The sequence below is a fragment of the Bubalus kerabau genome, chromosome 23 (assembly GCF_029407905.1).
Source record: "Bubalus kerabau isolate K-KA32 ecotype Philippines breed swamp buffalo chromosome 23, PCC_UOA_SB_1v2, whole genome shotgun sequence".
In the NCBI taxonomy this organism is placed as follows: Eukaryota; Metazoa; Chordata; class Mammalia; order Artiodactyla; family Bovidae; genus Bubalus; species Bubalus kerabau.
This window is the reverse complement of record NC_073646.1, coordinates 29,196,234-29,218,097: the sequence shown is the minus strand read 5'-3', so window position 1 is coordinate 29,218,097 and position 21,864 is coordinate 29,196,234. Positions and strand designations below refer to the sequence as shown.

The 21,864-nt window shown below is 41.3% G+C and overlaps 1 protein-coding gene across 4 annotated transcripts in view; it reads right to left on the bottom strand.

Annotated features, from left to right (window-relative positions):
• Nucleotides 1–12,450: 12,450 nt before the first annotated feature.
• RABGEF1 (RAB guanine nucleotide exchange factor 1) overlaps nucleotides 12,451–21,864 on the bottom strand; it is a 50,356-nt gene continuing 40,942 nt past the window's right edge. For all 4 annotated transcript variants that reach the window (XM_055562462.1, XM_055562464.1, XM_055562463.1 and 1 more), the window contains 2 exons: nucleotides 17,423–17,679; nucleotides 12,451–14,981 (listed from right to left, as the gene is read on the bottom strand). In XM_055562462.1, the coding sequence (XP_055418437.1) occupies nucleotides 14,583–14,981; nucleotides 17,423–17,679 (656 nt within the window). In that variant the 3' untranslated portion in view covers nucleotides 12,451–14,582. The remainder of the gene's footprint in view (nucleotides 14,982–17,422; nucleotides 17,680–21,864) is intronic.

Genomic DNA, 21,864 nt, shown 5'->3' with positions numbered 1-21,864 from the left:
GTGTCCGACTCTTTGCTACTCCATGAACCACAGCATGCCAGGCCTCCCTATCCATCACCAACTCCCAGAGTCCACCCAAACCCACGTCCATTGAGTCGGTGATGCCATCCAACCATCTCATCCTCTGTCATCCCCTTCTCCTCCTGCCTTCAATCTTTCCCAGCATCAGGGTCTTTTCAAATGAGTCAGCTCTTTGCATCATGTGGCCAAAGGATTGGAGTTTCAGCTTCAACATCAGTCCTTCCAATGAACACCCAGGACTGATCTCCTTTAGGATGGACTGGTTGGATCTCCTTGCAGTCCAAGGGATTCTCAAGAGTCTCCTCCAACACCAGAGTTCAAAAGCATCAATTCTTTGGCGCTCAGCTTTCTTTATAGTCCAACTCTCACACCCATACAAGACCACTGGAAAAACCATAGCCTTGACTAGACAGACCTTTGTTGACAAAGTAATGTCTCTGCTTTTTAATATGCTGTCTAGGTTGGTCATAACTTTCCTTCCAAGGAGTAAGTGTCTTTCAATTTCATGGCTGCAATCACCATCTGCAGTGATTTTGGAGCCCAGAAAAATAAAGTCAGCCACTGTTTCCACTGTTTCCCCATCTATTTGCCATGAAGTGATGGGACCGGATGCCACGATCTTAGTTTTCTGAATGTTGAGCTTTAAGCCAACTTTTTCACTCCCCTCTTTCACTTTCATCAAGAGGCTTTTGAGTTCCTCTTCACTTTCTGCCATAAGGGTGGTGTCATCTGCATATCTGAGGTTATTGATATTTCTCCTGGCATTCTTGATTCCAGCTTGTGCTTCCTCCAGCCCAGCGTTTCTCATGATGTATTCTGCATATAAATTAAATAAGCAGGGTGACAATATACAGCCTTGATGTACTCCTTTTCCTATTTGGAACTAGTCTATTGTTCCATGTCCAGTTCTAACCGGTGCTTCCTGACCTGCATAACAGGTTTCTCAAGAGGCAGACCAGGTGGTCTGGTATTCCCATCTCTTTCAGAATTTTCCACAGTTTATTGTGATCCACACAGTCAAAGGCTTTGGCATAGTCAATAAAGCAGAAATAGATGTTTTTCTGGAACTCTCTTGCTTTTTCGATGACCCAGCAGATGTTGGCAATTTGATCTCTGGTTCCTCTGCCTTTTCTAAAACCAGCTTGAACATGTGGAAGTTCACAGTTCACGAATTGCTGAAGCCTGGCTTGGAGAATTTTGAGCATCACTTTTCTAGCGTGTGAGATGAGTGCAATTGTGTGGTAGTTTGAGCATTCTTTGGCATTGCCTTTCTTTGGGATTGGAATGAAGACTGACCTTTTCCAGTCCTGTGGCCACTGCTGAGTTTTCCAAATTTGCTAGCATATTGAGTGCAGCACTTTCACAGGATCATCTTTCAGGATTTGAAATAGCTCAACTGGAATTCCATCACCTCCAATAGCTTTGTTCGTAGTGATACTTCCTAAGGCCCACTTGACTTCACATACCAGGATGTCTGGCTCTAGGTGAGTGATCACACCATCGTGATTATCTGGGTCGTGAAGATCTTTTTTGTACAGTTCTTCTGTGTATTCTTGCCACCTCTTCTTAATATCTTCTGCTTCTGTTAGGTCCATACCATTTCTGTCCTTTATTGGAATATTATTCACCCATAAAGGGGAAGGGAGTACTGATACATGCTGTAATATAGATGAACCTTGGAAACATACTAAGTGAAAGAAGCCAGAAACAAAAAGACCATGGATTATATGATTCCATTGACATGAAGTGTCCAGAATAAGCAAATCTATGGACACAGAAACTAGACTAAAGGCTGCCTAAGGTGGGAGGCAAATTGAAGGGTGATAACTAAAGGGGAGTTTCTTTGGGGACAATGAAAATGTTCAAAAATTTATTGTGGTCATGGTTGCACAAGTCTGTGAATATAATGGAAACCACTGAACTGTACATTTTAACCATATGAATTGTGTGGTATATGAATTCTCTCTCAATAAAGCTGCTTTCAAAACATTAAGACTTTACAAAAGAAAATCAAAACAAGGCAGGGCGTAACTTTCAAGGCTCTAATCCTGTGAAAATCTTTAGACAGTTAATGTTTAAATGAAAATAAAAAAGGAAGAAATTGACACAGTGCCATCAAAACCTTGATAAAAATATTACAGGAATCTGAGTTTCCCACAACTAGGTCTCCTCAAAGGCCCTAGGATATAAAATTCCAAGGCTTAGAGAAATTTCTGAAAGAAAAGAATTCCAACAAGCCTAGGGCATCAAATTCCAAAATAAAAACTTTTAATATAAAGGTAGTAGTTCTTTGTCTCTTACTTGCTAATTTTCCTGAAGATCGAGATTATTTCGAATTTCAAAATAATTGACATTTCTTCGTTAAAAAAAAAAATCAAGGCCATAATGGAGGAAGACTGGCATAAAGGCTAAGATGTGGACCTTAGGCTTTTTGATGTGGACCATTTTTTTAGTGAAAGTCTCTTAGTCATGTCCGACTCTTTTTGACCCCATGGACTATACAGTCCATGGACTTCTCCACGCCAGAATACTGGAGTGGGTAGCCATTCCCTTCTCCAGGGGATTTTGCCAACTCAGGAACCAAACCCAGGTCTCCCACATTGCAGGCAGATTCTTTGCCAGCTGAGACACCAGGGAAGCCCCAGTGAGCCACTAGGGAAGCCCAAGTCTTAAAAAAAATAGATCTTTATTGAATTTGTTACAATACTGCTTCTGTTTTATGTTTTGGTTTTTTGGCTGTGAGGCATGTAGGATCTTATCTCCCCGACCAGAGACTGAACCAGCACCCTCTGCATTGGAAGGCAAAGTCTTAACCACTGGATCAAGAGGGAAACCATAGCCTTGACTAGACAGACCTTTGTTGACAAAGTAATGTCTCTGCTTTTTAATATGCTGTCTAGGTTGGTCATAACTTTCCTTCCAAGGAGTAAGCGTCTTTAATTTAATGGTTGCAATCACCATCTGCAGTGATTTTGGAGCCCAGAAAAATAAAGTCAGTCACCGTTTCCACTGTCTCCCCATCTATTTCCCATGAAGTGATGGGAGTGGATGCCATGATCTTAGTTTTCTGAATGTTGAGCTTTAAGCCAACTTTTTCACTCTCTTCTTTCACTTTCATCAAAAGGCTCTTTAGTTCTTCTTCACTTTCTGTCATAAGGGTGGTGTCATCTGCATATCTGAGGTTATTGATATTTCTCCCGACAATCTTGATTCCAGCTTGTGCTTCCTCCAGCCCAGCGTTTCTCATGATGTACTCTGCATATAAGTTAAATAAGCAGGGTGACAATATACAGCCTTGACGTACTCCTTGCTCTATTTGGAACCAGTCTGTTGTTCCATGTCCAGTTCTAACTGTTGCTTCTCGATCTGCATACAGAATTCTCAGGAGGCAGGTAAGGTGGTCTGGTATTTCCGTCTCTTTAAGAATTTTCCACAGTTTGTTATCATCCACACAAAGACTTGGTGTAGTCAATAAAGCAGGAGTAGACATTTTCTGGAACTCTTGTTTTTTTCCATGATCCAGTGGATGTTGGCAATTTGATCTCTGGTTCCTCTGCCTTTTCTAAAACCAGCTTGAACATCTGGAAGTTCATGGTTCACATACTGCTGGCTTGGAGAATTTTGAGCATTACTTTGCTAGTGTGTGAGATTGAGTGCCATTATATGGTAGTTCGAACATCCTTTGGCATTGCCTTTCTTTGGGATTGGAATGAAAACTGACCTTTTCCAGTCTTGTGGCCACTGCTGAGTTTTTCAAATTTGCTGGCATACTGAGTGTAGCACTTTCACAGCATCATCTTTTAGGATTTGAAATAGGTCAACTGGAGTTCCATCACCTCCACTGGCTTTGTTAGTAGTGATGCTTTCTAAGACCCACTTGACTTCGCATTCCAAGATGTCTGGCTCTAGGTGAGTGATCACACCATCGTGATCGTCTGGGTCGTGAAGCTCTTTTTTGCATAGTTCTGTGTTTTGTTGCCACCTCTTCTGAGTAGCTTCTGCTTCTGTTAGGTCCATACCATTATGTCCTTTATTGAGCCCATCTTTGCATGAAATGTTCCCTTGGCACCTCTAATTTTCTTGAAGAGATGTCTAGTCTTTCCTATTCTATTGTTTTCCTCTATTTCTTTGCATTGATCACTGAAGAAGTCTTTCTTATCTCTCCCTGCTTTTCTTTGGAGCTCTGCATTCAAATGGGTATATCTTTCCTTTTCTCCTTTGCCTTTAGCTTCTCTTCTTTTCTCAGTTATTTGTAAGGCCTCCTCAGACAACCATTTTGCCTTTTTGCATTTCTTTTTCTTGGGGATGGTCTTGATCACTGCCTCCTGTACAATGTCATGAACCCTGGTCCATAGTTCTTCAGGCACTCTGTCTATCAGATCTAATCCTTTGAATCTGTTTGTCACTTCCATTGTATCATCATAAGGGATTTGATTCAGGTCATACCTGAATGGTCTAGTGGTTTTCCTACTTTCTTCAATTTAAGTCTGAATTTTTAAAGTCTGATATGTACATAGAATGGAATTTAATCTTAAAAAGGGAAGAAATTCTGATACTTGCAACAGCAAGGATTAGCCTTGAAAACATTATGATCAATGAAATAAGTCAGAAACAAAAGAATATATATAGTATGATTTCCCGTACACGAAGGAGCTAGAATAGGCAAATTGATTAGGAAAGTGGAGTAGAGGTTACTGGGAACTGTAGGGGGTGGGGAGTGAGGAGTTATTGTTTAATGGGTACCAAGTTTCTGCCTGGGATGATGAACAAATTCTAGAAATGTATAGTGGCAGAACATTTGTGAATGTACTTTAACAACACTGAATTGCACACTTGAAAACGGCCAATTTTATGTTACATACAGTCCACCAATTTTTTTTTAAAGTGAGCTGCCAGCCTGGTACCTAGTGAACTTCTAGGCGTGGTCTATGTCCTCACAGTGGACAAACAGGTGGGAGGTCTGACCGTGCAACTGTCTGGACCAGGACCAACGTGGCTATGCCTTCAGGTTCCCATTTCCTTTATTTATGTAAGTATAGATGATCTACGTTGGGACATTTCTCTCATGTCCAACCGAGGACACATGGGCCTTGTTGAGAGATTACTCTTGCTGGGAACCAATATCTGTCAAAGTACGTGACCCAAGAAAAGAAATTTGGTTATATTCTCAAGATGTTTTGAACCTGAAACAAGAGACAAAGCCTTAAACCTATATTCCCATGAGAAATAATATATGGTACATGAGAAAAGCTACATTTTGTTGGGAGGGGCAAAAAAAAATCAGTGATAGATTACTTATGGTTTAATCAGTCAAAAGAAATACCCCCCAAAGTATAGATTGTTATTGATCAGGGAGGAAAAGAACTGTCAAGTATTAAAAAAGTGTCTGTGCTGGTGGTACTGGATGGAGCAGCTGTCTGTTTAAATGAATACCAACCCTCAAATGACCGCAAACATTGGCAATATGTGTGCACATCTAGATTCTCTACATGAACAGGTCCTGTTCCCAGGTGTTCTGTGCACATAGGGTGACAGCCTTTGGCCGTGACACTGTTCCTTACGTTAATGGTGTTGCTATCTTGTACCCTTTTCCTGAGATAAACTCTAGATTTGTAAGCACTGCCATATTGAGTCCTGTCGTTTATGTGTCTTTAGCAATTCAAACCTGTTTACCACCATTGGTAATTGTGGTAGTTTTCCTGCATTAAAAATCAGTCTCCTGATGGGGGCGCTGACAAGGACACAGCCCCTCTTTGGTACACCTGCCCCTAAAACACAAATCCTGTTGTTCAGTCGCTTAGTTGTATCTGACTCTTTGAGACCCCGTGGACTGCAGCATGCCAGGCTTCCCTGTCCTTCACTATCTCATGGAGTTTGCTCAAACTCATGTCCATTGAATCAATGATGCCATTCAACCATCTCATCCTCTGTCGCCCCCTTCTCCTCCTGCCCTCAGTCTTTCCCAGCATCAGGGTCTTTTCCAGTGAGTTGGCTCTTCACATCAGGTGGCCAAAGTATTGGAGCTTCAGCTTCAGCATCAGTCCTTCCAGTGAAAACTCAAATCTAGTCACCATGAAATGACCAAACAAATCCCGGATGAGCGACGTTCTCTAAACATTGAGCCCACCCTCTACAAATATATACCAATGTCATGAAAAACAAAAATCCTCATGTACACATTAAACATCCTACAGTTTTGTCAACTATATCAATAAAGCTGAAAAAACACACCCAAACAAAATAAGGCTGGCAATTATTTAAAGAAGACTAAAAAGACATGACCAATAAATGTGGTAATTAATCCTGCACATGAAACTGGATTTTATAAAAAAAAATCTATTAAAGACACTATTTGGAGAATTTGGTCTGTTTATTGCCTCAAAGTTAAATTTTAATTGTTATGTAAAACACTGTCCTTATTCTTAGGAGATATATATCTAATTTATTTAGGGATATAAAATTATGGTATCTGCACCTAACAAGTACTGCAGCCAGAGTGGGAGTGGCAGGGGAGAAAGAAAAAGAGGGAGGGCAAGAGAGAAAAAGCAAATGTGGCAAAATGTTAAGGATTAGATCAAGGAGAAGGGCATGTAGGTTGTTCATTATTCTTCCAATATTTCTGTAGATTTGACATTTTTCCAAATTAAAAATTTAGGAGGAAAAACTAACAATCACTGCACTACGTTAGACCAGTGGTCGACAAACTTCTGCAAAAAATATTTTAGGTTTTACAGGCCGCAGGAACTCTATTCTAACTATTCATCTCTGCCATGTAGTATGAAAGCAACAGAATGAATGGGAGTGGCAGTGTTCTAATAAAACTTTATTTACAAAAGCAGGGGGTGGACCAGATTTGGCTGCTGGCCACACTTTTTGACCCCTAATTTTGGCTGTGAGCAGCTCAAGGCTGCACCCCAGGGTCGACTGGAAATTCATGGCTGGAATTGATAAAATCCTCTTAAAACATGAATCAAATACTGTAGCTTGAAATGCTATAGTCCTAACTGCCTAATAACAAAAACAGCCATACCCCACTTCAAACCTCTCCTCTTTTTCATCTTTTCTCTAATAAAAACTCTTCAAATTTCATTATCTTCCTGAAGCCCCAAAACTCTTTACCAACCTCTCTCTTCTCAGTTCTCTGAGATCTTGGGGAGAGTTGATATAAAATGGTGTTTTGAAGTGGAGACTCTGTGGGAATGTAAAATGGTACAACTGCTATGAAAAACAGTATGGTGCCTCCCCGAAATTAACCAGAGACCAGCCATATGATCCAGCACTTCCAGGAATATATCCAACAGAACAGAATCAGGATGAATGGAAGTTTGAACTCTGTGTTCATTGCAACACTAGCCACAGTTGCTGAGAGGTGGGAAAAAAACCTAAATTTCCAAGAGATAACTGGATAAAGAAAATGTGTATACATATGATGGAATGCTACTCAGCCTTTAAAAAAAACAAGGAAATTCTGAGACTTCCCTGCTGGTCCAATGGTTAAGACTCTGTACTTCCACTGCAAGGGGCTTAAGTTTAATCCCTGGTTGGGGAACTAAAGATCCTGCATGCTGAGCAGCCTGGCCAAAATATTAAAAAATAATTAAGAAAATTCTGTGCAAGTTATTATATATAAGATGGATTAACAACAAGGTCCTATTCTATAGTACAGGGAGCTGTATTCAACAACTTGTGATAAACCACAATGGAAAAGAATACGAAAAAGAATGTGTATATATATGTCTAACTGAATCACTTTGCTGTACAGTAGACATTACCACAGCATTATAAACCAACTACACTTCAATAAAATAAAAAGATTTTTTAAAAAGGAAATAAAATTTTTATTGCAGAATTCTGCAATATGGAACATGGATGGACCTTAGGGACATTAGGCTAAGTGAAATATGCCAGACACAGAAAGACATGTACTGCCTAATTCCATCTCCAGGAGGTATCTTTCACAAAATCAAAGATAGGAAATGGCAGTTACCGGGGCTGGGGAAATGGGAGATGGGGTTATTCATCAGTAGGTGTAAAGTTTCAGTTAAACAAGATGAATAAGCTCTAGAGATCTGCTGTGCAACATTGTTCCTAGAGTCAACAATCCTGTATAAAATTTAACCCAAAATTAAACACACAAAAAATTCAGAGGATAGATCTCACATTAAGAGAACAGATCTCATTTTAAGTGTTCTTACCCTTGTAGCTCAGTCGGTAAAAAATCCGCCTGCAGTGCAGCAGACCTGGGTTCGATCCCTGGGTTGGGAAGATCCCCTGGAGAAGGAAATGGCAACCCACTCCAGTATACTTGCCTGGAAAATCTCATGGACAGAGGAGCCTGGTGGGCTGCAGTCCATGGGATTGCAAGGAGTTGGGCACAACTGAACGACTAACACTTTACTAACACAAAGTAAAAATAGAACAAGAAGAGTGGGACTCTGGAGCTAGACAGTCCGGGTTTGAATCCTGGTTCCCCACTTCAGCTCTGTGATCTTGGGCAAGACACTCACATCTTGGTGCATCAGCCTCATTTCTGTGCCTTGGAATAACGGTAATACTTGCCTGCAGGTTCCCTGAGAAGGTTCAATGTATGTTGTTATGTGAAGCACTTAGCACAATGCCTAGCGTGTATTATGCACTAATTAAGCCTACCTATTATTATTCCTGTTAGTCCAGGTTTATTAGGGCTTCCCAGTGGCTCAATGGTAAAGAATCCACCTGCCCATGCAGGAGACATGGGTTCGATCCCTGGTCCAGGAAGATCCCACACACTGCGGAGCAAACCAAGCCCATGCACCACAACTGTGGAGCCTGTGCTCTAGAGCCCAAGAGCCGCAACTACCGAAAGACATGTACACAGACATGTACACCTGTGTGCAGTAGAGCCGTGCTCCACAACGAGAAGCCACCACAATGAGAAGCCAGCTCACCGCAACTAGAGAAAAGCCCTCACAGCAATGAAGATTCAGCACAGCCCAAAACAAAGAAAATGATTAGACTAGGTTTATTGCATTCAAGAGGTAATACATTTTAAATGCTTGCTTAGCATGGGACCTTGTACATAGGGGCTGAATACACTTGAGATACTATAATTATTCCACAGGGCAGTTAAGCCCAGATGTGGTCCCTGTCACTTCCGTTATATCTTATGGTCAAGCAAGTCTTGAGCTATTTGACTTTTCATATTTTTAGAGCTTCCTATTTTTACTGGATTGTAAGGAAGCTGAAGTCAAAGTCCAGGCCATGTACCTTTCACAGTCCCTCCAGCACCATTCTTCATATGTAGTCTGGGCTCCACATATATTTAGGGCAGAAAATTAGTACATTTTAAAGAAAGACACTTCTGCAGACCACCTTGTCCAACCCTCACTGATCAGTTCACCCAAACACCCACAAAGGGCTCATTTCAGAATGAGTCACTCTTATTTTGGGGAGGAGAAAGTTTCCATTTGAAATAGGGACCATGTCCATCCGCCCCTCTTACTTTCCAAATCAGGAGAAAAATGACCAAATGCAACCCACCTCTCCACCGCCCAGAGCAGATGCCACTGGAATTTCAGCTTAATTCTAACGACAGACTCATCCTGGTGCTTAGAGAGGCCTCCACATTTAAGAATGCTTATCAGTCTTCTGGCTGCTACCTCAGATCCAAGAAACTAGCTTTCTTTCAGCTTCATTGACTTTTTACTAAGGGAGCAAGCAATTTTCTTCTGGCAGGGAAACCATTCGACAGGTGCATACTCCTGTGGAGGAAATTTAAGCCAGACACCTACCCCTGCAGACAACTCATTATTCTTTTAAAGCGGGGCATGCCAGCCAAGAGCTTGATTCCACCCCTAGAGGTGGTATTCTGTATTGGCAACCACCGAGAGGTTGCCTGGGAAACCCTGCTCAGAGACAGCTGTGTCACTTTTAAAACAAACTTCTCCCTTTAAGAGCTAATGTGTGCTAGTCAATTCTGTCATGCAGTAGTTTGAAGCTTTTGTTTTTATACTCTGAAAATATTTTTTTTCTGTTTTCTGATGATAAAACTACCATGCCATTGTATAAAGTTAAGAAGACTAAGGAAATATCAAAAAGGAAAATTAAAACCATCTATAACCCTCAAACCCAATGGTAATTACTGATGATATATATATATATATATATATATTTTTTTTTTCCTCTAGCACTGCTTGGAATTTTAAAACAGATTTGGAACTATGCTTAATACTATATGAGGATAGCTTTCTGCATAATTATTCTTTAATTGAAACATCCCCCTCTACACAATTTAAACACTGAATTTTTAAATTTCTATACTTAATGTTTTTATATAATTTTTTAAATTACTTTCTTGGGCTTCCCCGATGGCTCAGAGGATAAAGAATCCATTTGCAGAACTCAAACTGGGGCTCTGTAACAACCTCAGACTGGTGGGATGAGGAAGGTAGGCGGAGGGAGGTTCAAAAGGAAGTGGACATAAGCATACCTATGGCTGATTCATGTTGATGTTTGGCAGAAACCAACACAATATTGTAAAGCAATTATCCTTCAATTTAAAAAACAAATTTAAAAAAAGAATCTGCTTGCAATGCAGAAGACACAGGAGACTCGGGTTCAATCCATGGGTGGGGAAGATCCTCTGGAGGAGGAAATGACAACTCACTCCAGTATTCTCACCTGAAAAATCCCATGGACAGAGGAGCCTGATTGGCTACAGTTCACAGGGTCGCAGAGTCGGACAAGATTGAGCGACTAAGCACAAGCACATTCTTTTCTTAGCATTGCTAATTATAGAAATAGGGTTACTGTGCCATTAAAGTATAAAGATTTTTAAGGCTCTTGACACACAGCCCTGACTTGCTGTCTGGAAATCTTACAATCTTTCATCCGTGAGGCACATTTCTCTATACACTCATAAAGTGCTATATTTGCCATAAGATGTTCACCTTTGCCAATGTGACAAAAAAAATTGTTATTGAATTATTTTCTATTTCTTTGGTTACTAATGAGGTTGAGTATTTTTCATCTGGTGTCCATTTAAAAGATTTATGATCACTTTTTAACAAACTTTTATATATAATTGGCCGAGTGATGAATGCCGTCGATCTGTTTCTGATCTCTCAAAGAACATCTCTTCATATTCAAAACTATGTAAGCAGGTGAAATACCAAGAAAATCTAACATGTGACGCTTTCTTAGTCACAAGAAATCATGAACACTTCAGGGAAAACAAAGAACATTCCCAGATAAATCATTGTTCATTTTTAAGTCTATATGGTGAATTGTTCATGTCCTTTCGGAGAAGGCAATGGCACCCCACTCCAGTACTCTTGCCTGGAAAATCCCATGGACGGAGGAGCCTGGTGGGCTGCAGTCCATGGCGTCGCTAAGAGTCAGACACGACTGAGCAACTTCACTTTCACTTTTCACTTTCACGCATTGGAGAAGGAAATGGCAACCCACTCCAGTGTTCTTGCCTGGAGAATCCCAGGGACGGGGGAGCCTGGTGGGCTGCCGTCTATGGGGTCTCACAGAGTCAGACATGACTGAAGTGACTTACCTTACCTTACCTTTGTAGTATTTTTAAATGTTCGAAGTTTTACAGTTCCTTATTTGAAAAAGTACTTAATTTTTTTTCATATTTGTATTGATTTGTCTTCCTTGTTTTTCTCCCAGCTTTATGGTGCATGCTCAGTTTCATCTGACTCTCTGCAGCCCGCCAGGCTCCTCTGTCCATGGAATTCTCCAGGCAAGAATACTGGAGTGGGTGGCCATTTCCTTCTCCAGGGGATCTTCTCAGTCCAGGGATTGAACCCACATCTCTTGCATTGGTAGGTGGATTCCATACCACTGTACCAACTGGGAAGCCCAACTTTATGGTGATATTAATTGACATCTCATTGTGTAAGCTGTACAACATTTTGACTTTGTACAACATACACATTGTGGAATGATTACCATAATATACTTAACACATTCATCACTTTACATGACTTTTCTCTTTTTGGTGAGAAATTTAACATCTACTGTCTCACCAACTTTACAAAGTACTTACAAAAAATTTTTAAGTATTTAAAAAATATTTTCTTAAAACATTGACTTATTTGGCTGCACCAGATCTTAAGTCACAGCACAGTGCATGGGGTCTTCAATCTTCATTGCAGCATGCAGGATCCTTAGTCGCAGCATGCAAACTCTTAGTTGCAGCATGTGGGATCTAGTTCCTTGACCAGGGACTGAACCCAGATCCCCTGCTTTGGGAGCAAAGGACTCACCAGCTGGGAAGACCTTCTTGTTCTTGCTTTTCATTAATTTAATGTCTATTTCATTTTTAAGTATGATAATCACTACTGTGGTTTAAAAGGGAAACCTTTATAACATGAGAATATTAATACTGTCTATTTTCCTAAGATGAAGAACCAAAAATCAACCTACTGGGAAGAGGAATGGATTAGGAAACTTTATTGATAAGGATTTCTGTTCCAATCACATTTATAGTACATAAAATGCCAGTACTTTCTGGTTGAGAAAACAGAAACCCTGGCTATGATATTGATCCTGACTTAAAGAGAAACTATAAGGCAAGAGTCCAAAGAAGAATTCAACCAATACGAGACATATTAAAAAAACCAATTAAACAATTTATACACAGGTAAGAGGTCAAAAGAAGACGGCTTTTTTGGGGAGGCTGATATGCACATTTTATTTAATAAACATAATGTACAATGACTAAAAGAATGGTATATTCCCAGGAGAAGTAAGAGTGTGTATGTATACCTGGATTAGCACCTAGAAAGTACATAGAAAAGAAAAAAAAGGGGAAGCTCTCTACGAAGACCATTTGGGCCCAGGTTTCTATAAGCACATTCTCCAGACACTTGATGGTAATACTCCAAGTGAGCTTGGCGATCCGCTGACTCGGTTGACTGCTTCATGTCTTCAGTGCTTTAGGACAACAGGTGTATCAACGTGATGCATTTTAGACGTTAATTTAAGTAAGGGGTAACAAGTTTTATACCCACCCTAGTTTTATTCCAAAACTATTGCACTATGCATCTGTGGTACACCATGAGGAAGATACTGGAAACGCAAAGGAAGCTTTCTTAACTGCTTGTGTGATGTGATCTTGTGCAAAAATGGTGCCTAGGAATTACAATTTCCCAGGTACTCCAAGAGTCTGTAGACATCACTGATTGGAAGGAGAATCACGATGGTGTATTTAGTTGTGAAAGGCTCCACCAGGATTAGACAAGGCTCCACACTGCCAGGGGCTGGAGAGCTTTACCGAATGAGCTCTGAGTTCACATTTCACTGTACATTTGGTGCCATTTTCTTTGGTTACGTCATATTAGCCATCAGGAGAAAAACGCCTTTGCTTACAAAACAGATCAGCAGTCCCTAACTGGGGCCAATTCTGCCCCCCATTTGGCAATGTCTGGAGATGATTTTTCACAACTGGGGGGCTGCTACTGGTGTCTAGTGAGTGTAGAGGCCAGGGACATCACTAAATACTCCACAATACATGAGCTGGCACCCAAATAAAAATGTCCTCAGGCTCCAAATAGCACTGACGTTGAGAAACCCTGAAAGAGGCTTATGTGACATGTGACTGGGCTGTCCATAAAGTCATAAGTACACTATGGAAGCAGAGACGCCCCCTCCCTTGTCTCTGCACTTTAAAGCTCAGAGAGATGTTCCATCAGCTCTTGCCTGCAGAGACCTGTTCATTCCTGGCTTCTGACTCAGCCCCAGGGCAACCACCCTGACCAAGAGCTCGGGGAACATCTGCTGAATGGAAGGAGGTCAGAGGCGCTGGAAGCATGGTTCAGTCTCCAGTCTGTACTGAACAGTAACTTCACATGACTGAAAACGTGATTCAATGGTGTCATGTTCTCTGACTGAACAGGACTTCAAAGTTAGGGCTAACACATTGTTAAAGCTGGAGCCAACATATTAGGGAGAGGATGTCTAAGTATTTCTGCATTCATTTTAGTGGGGCAAACCAAATAAAATGGTGTTAAAAGGCAAATATTCAATACACTTCATTTCAAACCAAAAAAAAAGAAACGGAATTAACACATGAAATGCCATGCACAACGGACACCATTCCTTTTTTTTACATATTTACAATTTTACATATTTACTTAGCAATATATCTATCTTTACAATTATAAAATTATGTCAAACTGTAGAACAGTGGTACCACATACATTTTTTGTAGCATTCATTTGTTTTCTCCTTTAAAAGGCAATTATTTACCAAATCCAAAAACACAGTGAATGCCACAGAGGAAGCACATAGGAAAACCATGGAGAAAAAATAGATTTATAGACAAACTTTTCACACAGGCCTTAAATGAATCTATTTCAGTGACTCAATAAATAGTACTTTATTATTTACTAAGCCTCCCCTGACAGGAAAACAAAACAAAACGAACAAAACAATCCCCACAAACTGTACCTTTAAAAATGCTGATACTTCTAAGCAATTAAGTTATACTCTAGACCCCAATCAGTGGACTGTAGGAAGGGCTGGCTACAATTCAGGCTCAAATAAATACTATCCATGTTAAGTTTTCATCATCCTGCATAAACTTGAGGTTGCAACGGTGGAGGAAGTTTATCATTTTCAACATTTTCAGAGTCAATAGCTGCTACAGACTGATTTGGGGGTCTAATTTCAAGTGGGTATTTCTCAACAATGTCTTGAACCTCTTTTGCGATTCCATCCGTCCAATCTATGAGGTCTTTCTCAAGTTTCTTGGCTTCATTCATAATCCTTTCCTGTCGTTCATTCAACTGAGACAGGAGGTCCAAATTCTTATACATCTGCTTCACACCTAAGCAAGCATCAGGAGACCAATTCTCAGATTCCTGCTTCCTGGGAGAAGTCTGGCCAGACATGTATCGATCAAAATCTTCCTGACTTAAATTCAAAGACTGAGCATCTAATTTCTCAATGAAAGCCACAGCACAGCACTATAAAAAGAAGAGAATATCATTATTATAGTTATATAGGAGAGCTACAAACATTCAAAAAGAAGGTTAAAAAATCCTTTTATTACAAAGAATTCAAACAGAATCAAAACTTGACAAGATAATCTCATGAACCTCCATGGACTTCAGCTTCAAAAATTACCATGGCCATTCATGTTGTTTCCTTTATACTCCCATCTGCAATAATGTATTTCTTCCTTTAAAAAAAATTAAATCTAACTGCCAAGTTCATTGAGCCAGAAATTCAGTTCTCTCCTTGGGTGGTTCGAAGGTCCTAGGGTCTTGTACAGAATGAAATATCTGAAGAGGCACCTTTAGTATTCATTCCACAATGGTTATCACAGAGCTTCCCGTGTGTTTCCTTGAAGTCAGGGGCGCTCTGCTTCCCTGCCAAGCTGTGGGGCAGAGGAATCACGGTGTGGCCTGGAGCTCCAGGGCCACACCCCATTAGCACTTCCCTGTGGAGGCCTTCCCAGCTCTGCAGACCCACTCAGTGCACGGCCTGCCACTGAGCATGTCCGCAGGTACTTGTGTGCACACAGACCACTGGTCCTCAAGATACTTTAATGTCAAACAGTTAAAAGAATGCACTTAGACACCAGAGAACCTGAGTGAAATGTCACCTCTGTCAACTGACAGCCCAGAGCTGTGTGACCCTAGAAAAGTTACCTAAGCCCTCTGTGGTTCCCACATTTGTAAAATGAGGGAAACATCACCCAGATTTACTGTGAGAATTAAACAATGTAGCACATGTCTCACAGGTCTGTAGTAAGCAATGAATAAATGGTAGCAATTATTAGCACAGAAATGCTGGGGGAAATGCTGAGTGACACAGACATCTTAGTTATACTCTCTTAACTTTTTTCTAGAAGGAGCACATACCATTTTCATACTTTTTTTTAAATGAAGTATTTTCATGAGAAAAACATGAAAAACATAACAGGAGAAAATAGACAGCTCTCAGAATTTCTTTTGAGAAACTCGTTCGCAGGATCTTACCTTATTATTCATAAAAAAGCGAATCTCCTTAAAGAATATTTAGCAAATCTATTTCAACAGCCTCATCTGACAAGAACGTGCCTGTCTGACCCTTACCCACCAGCTTATACTATGTGTGTGAAATCAGCGCAGCCTATTTTCTGGAAAGAAGAGGCCTCTAAGATGATTCTGACATTCCTGGCCTAGGCGCGTAGATAACACAGTACTGCCACTAATGGAAACAGTACATAATGGAAAAGAAAGAAACATTTGATGGGAAGGTAGCTTCAGTTCTGAACAGATTAAATCTGAAGCATAATAAATTAGCTGGGAAGCTCAGAGTGAGGTCAAAATAGGTGACCTGCAGGTCATCACTGTACAGGTGACCAGCAGCGCTAGGACCAGAGACGGTCTAGGGAGAGAGATGCACAGAGGACAGAGCCCCCAGGGAGTGACACATTCAAGGGGACAAGGAGGACACCAGGCCCACAAAGAGCCCAGGGAGATGGAGTGGAATCGTGGACGCTGAGGCACATGAGAAGTTGCAGAAGGAAGGAGTCACCGGGAGTGTTAAAGGAGTGAAGCGAAGCAGAGATCCTAAGGCATGTGGCAACTGGCCAATTTTTTGCTTTTGCCACAGTGGTTTCACTGGGGCCGTGACTCTGAGTCTGGCAAGAAGAGGATGAAGAAAAAAGGTGTGCACACAGTTAAGGCTGTGGGTCAGGGGGCCAGGAAGAGCTGCAGAGTGCAGGTGATTCAAGGATCCGTCTTTTTAGACAATTTACCAGAAATGCTTCCTTATGTAACCTGGCCTCCCCTCCCTACCTATTACCCTGAACAGCTTCCAGCACAGGAAACAAAGAACATAAGGTGTCTTGAGGCTCAAACTCATGAACGAGACAATAAATCTAGTCTAACGCAAACAAGAAGTCCAGCGGTCAGTAAAAGGAAGTATGTGGCCTCAGGCCTTAGATGTGCATGCCCCACAACTATCCCGCCTACTGTTATTAGTACTGTAAAAAAACAAGGGCTGAAAATCGCTGCACATCCTCTATGCATCAGCATCTCAGTATTCAATTTTAAGAGGGAATTTGTAGAAATGAAACAAAAAATAAACATTAAGTCTTTTAATAAAGGAATCGGCCCAAGATCTCATTTATTCATGGCTGAAACAACCAAGTAAATGAGCGGCTCTTACAGCTGGGACTCCTGGGAGTGACAGCCAACAGCAGCAAAGACACTCAACGTGGCCATCGTGTGTCCTGAGGGGAACCACAATGGCTAAGTCCTAGGAGGTGTATGTATGCCTGGCCTGGTCACACGTGCTCTGTGATACCAAATATCCTCAGCTATGTTGACCCCTCAACTCCAGAGCACAAACGTGTCACAGGCCTGTGAGAGCCCTCTGGGTTCCTCATCACAACACCAGCAAGTCAAGTCCTTACCAGATTGGTGAAATAGTAGCCATCCTCGCCCGTCATCAGTCGGCTTGGGTTGCAGAAGCGGGTGATGTACTGGATGTTGGACTGAAGGCGTGGGGGGTTGCCCTTCAAGACAATGTAGATGAGTGTGGGTAAGAAGTCGTCGGCTGAAGCCGGCTCGTTCTTGGTGATCTTGATGGCATTGAAGATGTGCTTGCTGCACTTGGTGATGCAGGCCAACTTATCCCGGGGCACACGCTTCGAATCCATCTCAATGATATCTACAAAGGAGAAGAGATGCTGCTTCCGGTGAGGAGACGGTTACATCAAAGAGGCGTCGGGATCATCGTATTTCATCTCTTAAGTTACAGAGGTGCCCTCGCTAACCCCTTCTCCACTAGTTAACTTAGCGTATGAGAAAGCCTGCAGCAACAGTAGACACTAGCTCACACTTGGGCACACGTGCCCATCAGCCAGGCCCTACACCGCGTGCTCTACAAGCATACTCTCTCCATCCCCAGGGTATGCACGTGCACTATTAAGGGAGCTGAGGTTCAGAGAGGGTCAATGATTTGCCCAAGATTACACAATAAAAAGGCTCATAGCAGGATCTGAAGCCAAGCCTACGTCTAAAGTGCATTCCTTAAGTCACCATGTAAAACGCGTATGAGCTCCCTGGAGAAATAAGCAGAGTCGTTTCACTGGTTTTGTTCCTCGTAAATACACTGGAAAACTCAGTCCAGAAGGCCTCGTTTGCATACAGCTTTTTAGAAATGTGGCTATTTTACAAGGCGTCTCTAAGCTGGATATCAAAGTGCAAGCGGCTGAAATCATCACACAGAGGTCCACAGTGGCCAATCCTCGCGGCATATAAATCTCCCACTAGCAACAAGTATCTAACAACAGCTTTATGACACTTATAACCTGCTGGGTAGCAGAGGGGATGAACATAGGTATTATTTAATCTCATAAACAATACTTTATTTCTCTCAGAAGCAAAATTATTTCACTGCCCTTCACTACCACTAAGTCCAACTAGCAGGCTCTTAGAAGTTCACATTCTCTGTCACAAGGACCAGGAGGCAATGAGGAATGATCAAGTGTGAACTCTGCACTGTCAGAACCACACAAAAGGAGGGCAGGTGGGTGCCTCTGGACAGATACACCTCCCTACACTCTAGAACACCATGAAAGAAAAGAGCTGAAGTGGTTTAATTTGACACCAATTTCTTGCCATTAGCAGAAATAAGTTTCAGATTTAGGTCGTTTGGTGGTACACGCCAGAGAGTTTTTTTCTGCTCTCAGCTCTCATCCCCGGGGTCAGCTACCTGGGGAAGTTCTCACAGGACCACCAGCCATGGAAGACTAACGTGTGGGAGACAGGAACACTGGACAGTGCTGAGACCTTATTTTAATTTACTAATACTGCCCCCCCTTCTTTCCTGTCTACTGTATGAATTATATAATTTTTGTTTTATTGTTTAAATTTTTAATTCTGGGTTTTAATTACTGTTACTGTCTCAGTCTATTTATTTTTCTTTTTCTATTTAAATATAACTTATTACCAAAAAGATTTGGGGGAATGTCCACATATATATATATATATTTTTTTTTCCAGTATATATTTTTTTTTAAACTTTACAATATTGTATTGGTTTTGCCATATATCAACATGAATCCACCACAGGTATACACATGTTCCCCATCCTGAACCCTCCTCCCTCCTCCCTCCCCGAACCATCCCTCTGGGTCGTCCCAGTGCACCAGCCCTAAGCATCCAGTACTGTGCATTGAACCTGGACTGGTGACTCGTTTCATATATGATATTATACATGTTTCAATGCCATTCTCCCAAATCATCCCACCCTGTCCCTCTCCCACAGAGTCCAGAAGACTGTTCTATACATCAGTGTCTCTTTTGCTGTCTCGTATACAGGGTTATTGTTACCATCTTTCTAAATTCCATATATATGCATTAGTATACTGTATTGGTGTTTTTCTTTCTGCCTTACTTCACTCTGTATAATAGGCTCCAGTTTCATCCACCTCATTAGAACTGATTCAAATGTATTCTTTGTAATGGCTGAGTAGTACTCCATTGTGTATAAACCATTTTCACCCTATTTAGCCTTCTGCCTTTTACTGTTGGTTTACATTCTCCATTTCAAACATTTAACCATGTTCTCATTAATCTTTATTCCTTAAGTTTTAAAATAAATTAAAAGTGAATAACAGGCACATATTTTATTGCACTTCACAGATACTGCAGTTTTTTGTTGTTGTTTTTTTTTTAACCGATTGAAGATTTGTGGCAACCTATGTTGAGCATCTCTCAGCACCATTTTTCCAACAGCATTTGCTTATTAATTACTCTGTGTCTCTGTGTCACATTTTGGTATTTCCTGCATATTTCAAACATTTCATTATTATTATATCTGTTATCATGATCTGAGATCTTTAATGTTACCATGGTAATTGCTTTGGCATTTTTAGCAATAAAGTCTTTTTAAAATAAGGTATGCATATTGCTCTTTAGACATAATGCTACTGCACACTGAAGAAACTACAGTACCATGTAAATATAACTTATCAGCACTGGGAAACCAAAACGTCCGTGTGGCTCATGTTACAACGGTGTTTGCTTTATTGCGATGATTGGGAACCAAACCCACAGACTCTCTGAGGCATGCCTGTATTTTCTATCTGGATGCATTTGTAGCTGCCCTGCCAAGGAGCAAGGCCAGCAGTGTAAAAAGAAAAAGAGAAGAGAAGAAAAAGGAAAATAAAGGGGAAAACAAAACCCAAGGGACTTCTCCCACACCCTCCATCTGGTAGTGAACCCCACCCTTCCCAGTATCTTTGAGTCTAAGAGAAGTTTCTTTTTGCTTTTAGACCACCCAACCCCAGGAGCAGTTCCATGATTTGTGCTGCCCTAAAGTCTAAACTAGGAGAGTGGAAAGAAAAGTAAACAACACAGGAAACTCATGACTGCATTAGCTGTTCCTCTAGTAATGACTTCCCTTCCCAATCTGCCTGCTCTGACTTGCTTTTCGGAGTCCTCAGATACTGCTTTGTGTTTTCCATTCAGGGCTTTTGAAAAAAGTGAAAGCGTTAGTCTCTCAGTCATGCCCGACTCTTTGTGACCCCATGGACTGTAGCCTGCCCGGCTCCCTTGTCCATGGGATTCTCCAGGCAAGAATACTGGAGTGGATTGCTACTTCCTTCTCCAGGGGATCATCCCAACCCAAGGATCGAACCCGGGTCTCCTGCACTGCAGGCAAATTCTTTACTGTCTGAGCCACAAGGGGCCAGGAGGAAAGACAGGGTTGAGGGTGGGGACTCTATCTTAGCAGATGTCCAGACTTATCTTTAATGCGGTTTTGAAAGCAAAGTAGGCGGTACTCCCAGGTCAGTCAAACTGGGTGCTAAGGACATTTTGGCTGATGATTCTGCTGCAGGGACTGTCCTGCACACTGCAGAGTGTTTAGCAGCACTCGGGGGTTCTACCCACTAGACGACGGATGCCAACTCAAGTGGCACAGGCCTCAGTGCAGTGTATTTATAAACAAAAAGGACAGTCCTGATTAGAAGCAGACAGTGATTTTGAGAAAGTTTACTGATTATCTCCACATTTAAGACTATTGTTAAGAGACTGTCCTTTTGAAGGCTGACAAGTTTATAGAGTAGGAAGACAGTGATCATATCAACTCTGGTCTTCAGAGGCAGAATGTGCCAGCTCTTGGATTGGCAAGAAGAGGGGGCTAAGATGGGAGCATAAGAAGGCTTTTAAAATTTCATGGCTATACTTTTACTATCAAAAGATCTCTCCAAACTTCATCTTAGATGCCGAGAGAGCAAAGTCCCACAGCTCAAATTCTGTTAACAAACTGCTAATATACTGACATCTTCAATTCTTATTTTTATTTTTCAGTAAACAATGATTTGGCACTTGTAGTTTCTGGTTTTCTAAGGTCTGTCCTGTGGCTTTTTAGAAAAGAGTCCCCAACATAAATTCCTATGAAGTACTTTAAATGTAAACCAGTTGATCTTGAACTTATTAGTAAGAGTCTTTGGGGAAAACGTAAGTACAAGTTTCAGGCTTCACTTTCAATCTCTTATGGATGTCCCCTGAGCAAAAGGCAGGGGTGGGGGTTGGGCCTTGACCCAAAACAGTCATTCATGGGACCCACGAGGAGCTTAGCAGAAAAGCTCTGAGCAACAATGAGGATGGTATTTAGTGAGGACAATTAAACTCTACACAGGGAGTTACAGAAAATAATACATTTTATACCAAGAGCTGAAATGTGAAAAAGTACAAAGAGAAGCAGAACCTGAGAAACTGGAAGAATCATGTTAGCCAGAAGACAATTCAGTCCCTGAAGTGGCCTTGAAGCTAAGTTTCTGTAACAGCCTCACCTCCTTTCCAACCCTGATAATATCTTAAGCAAACCCTCATTTCTTACTGT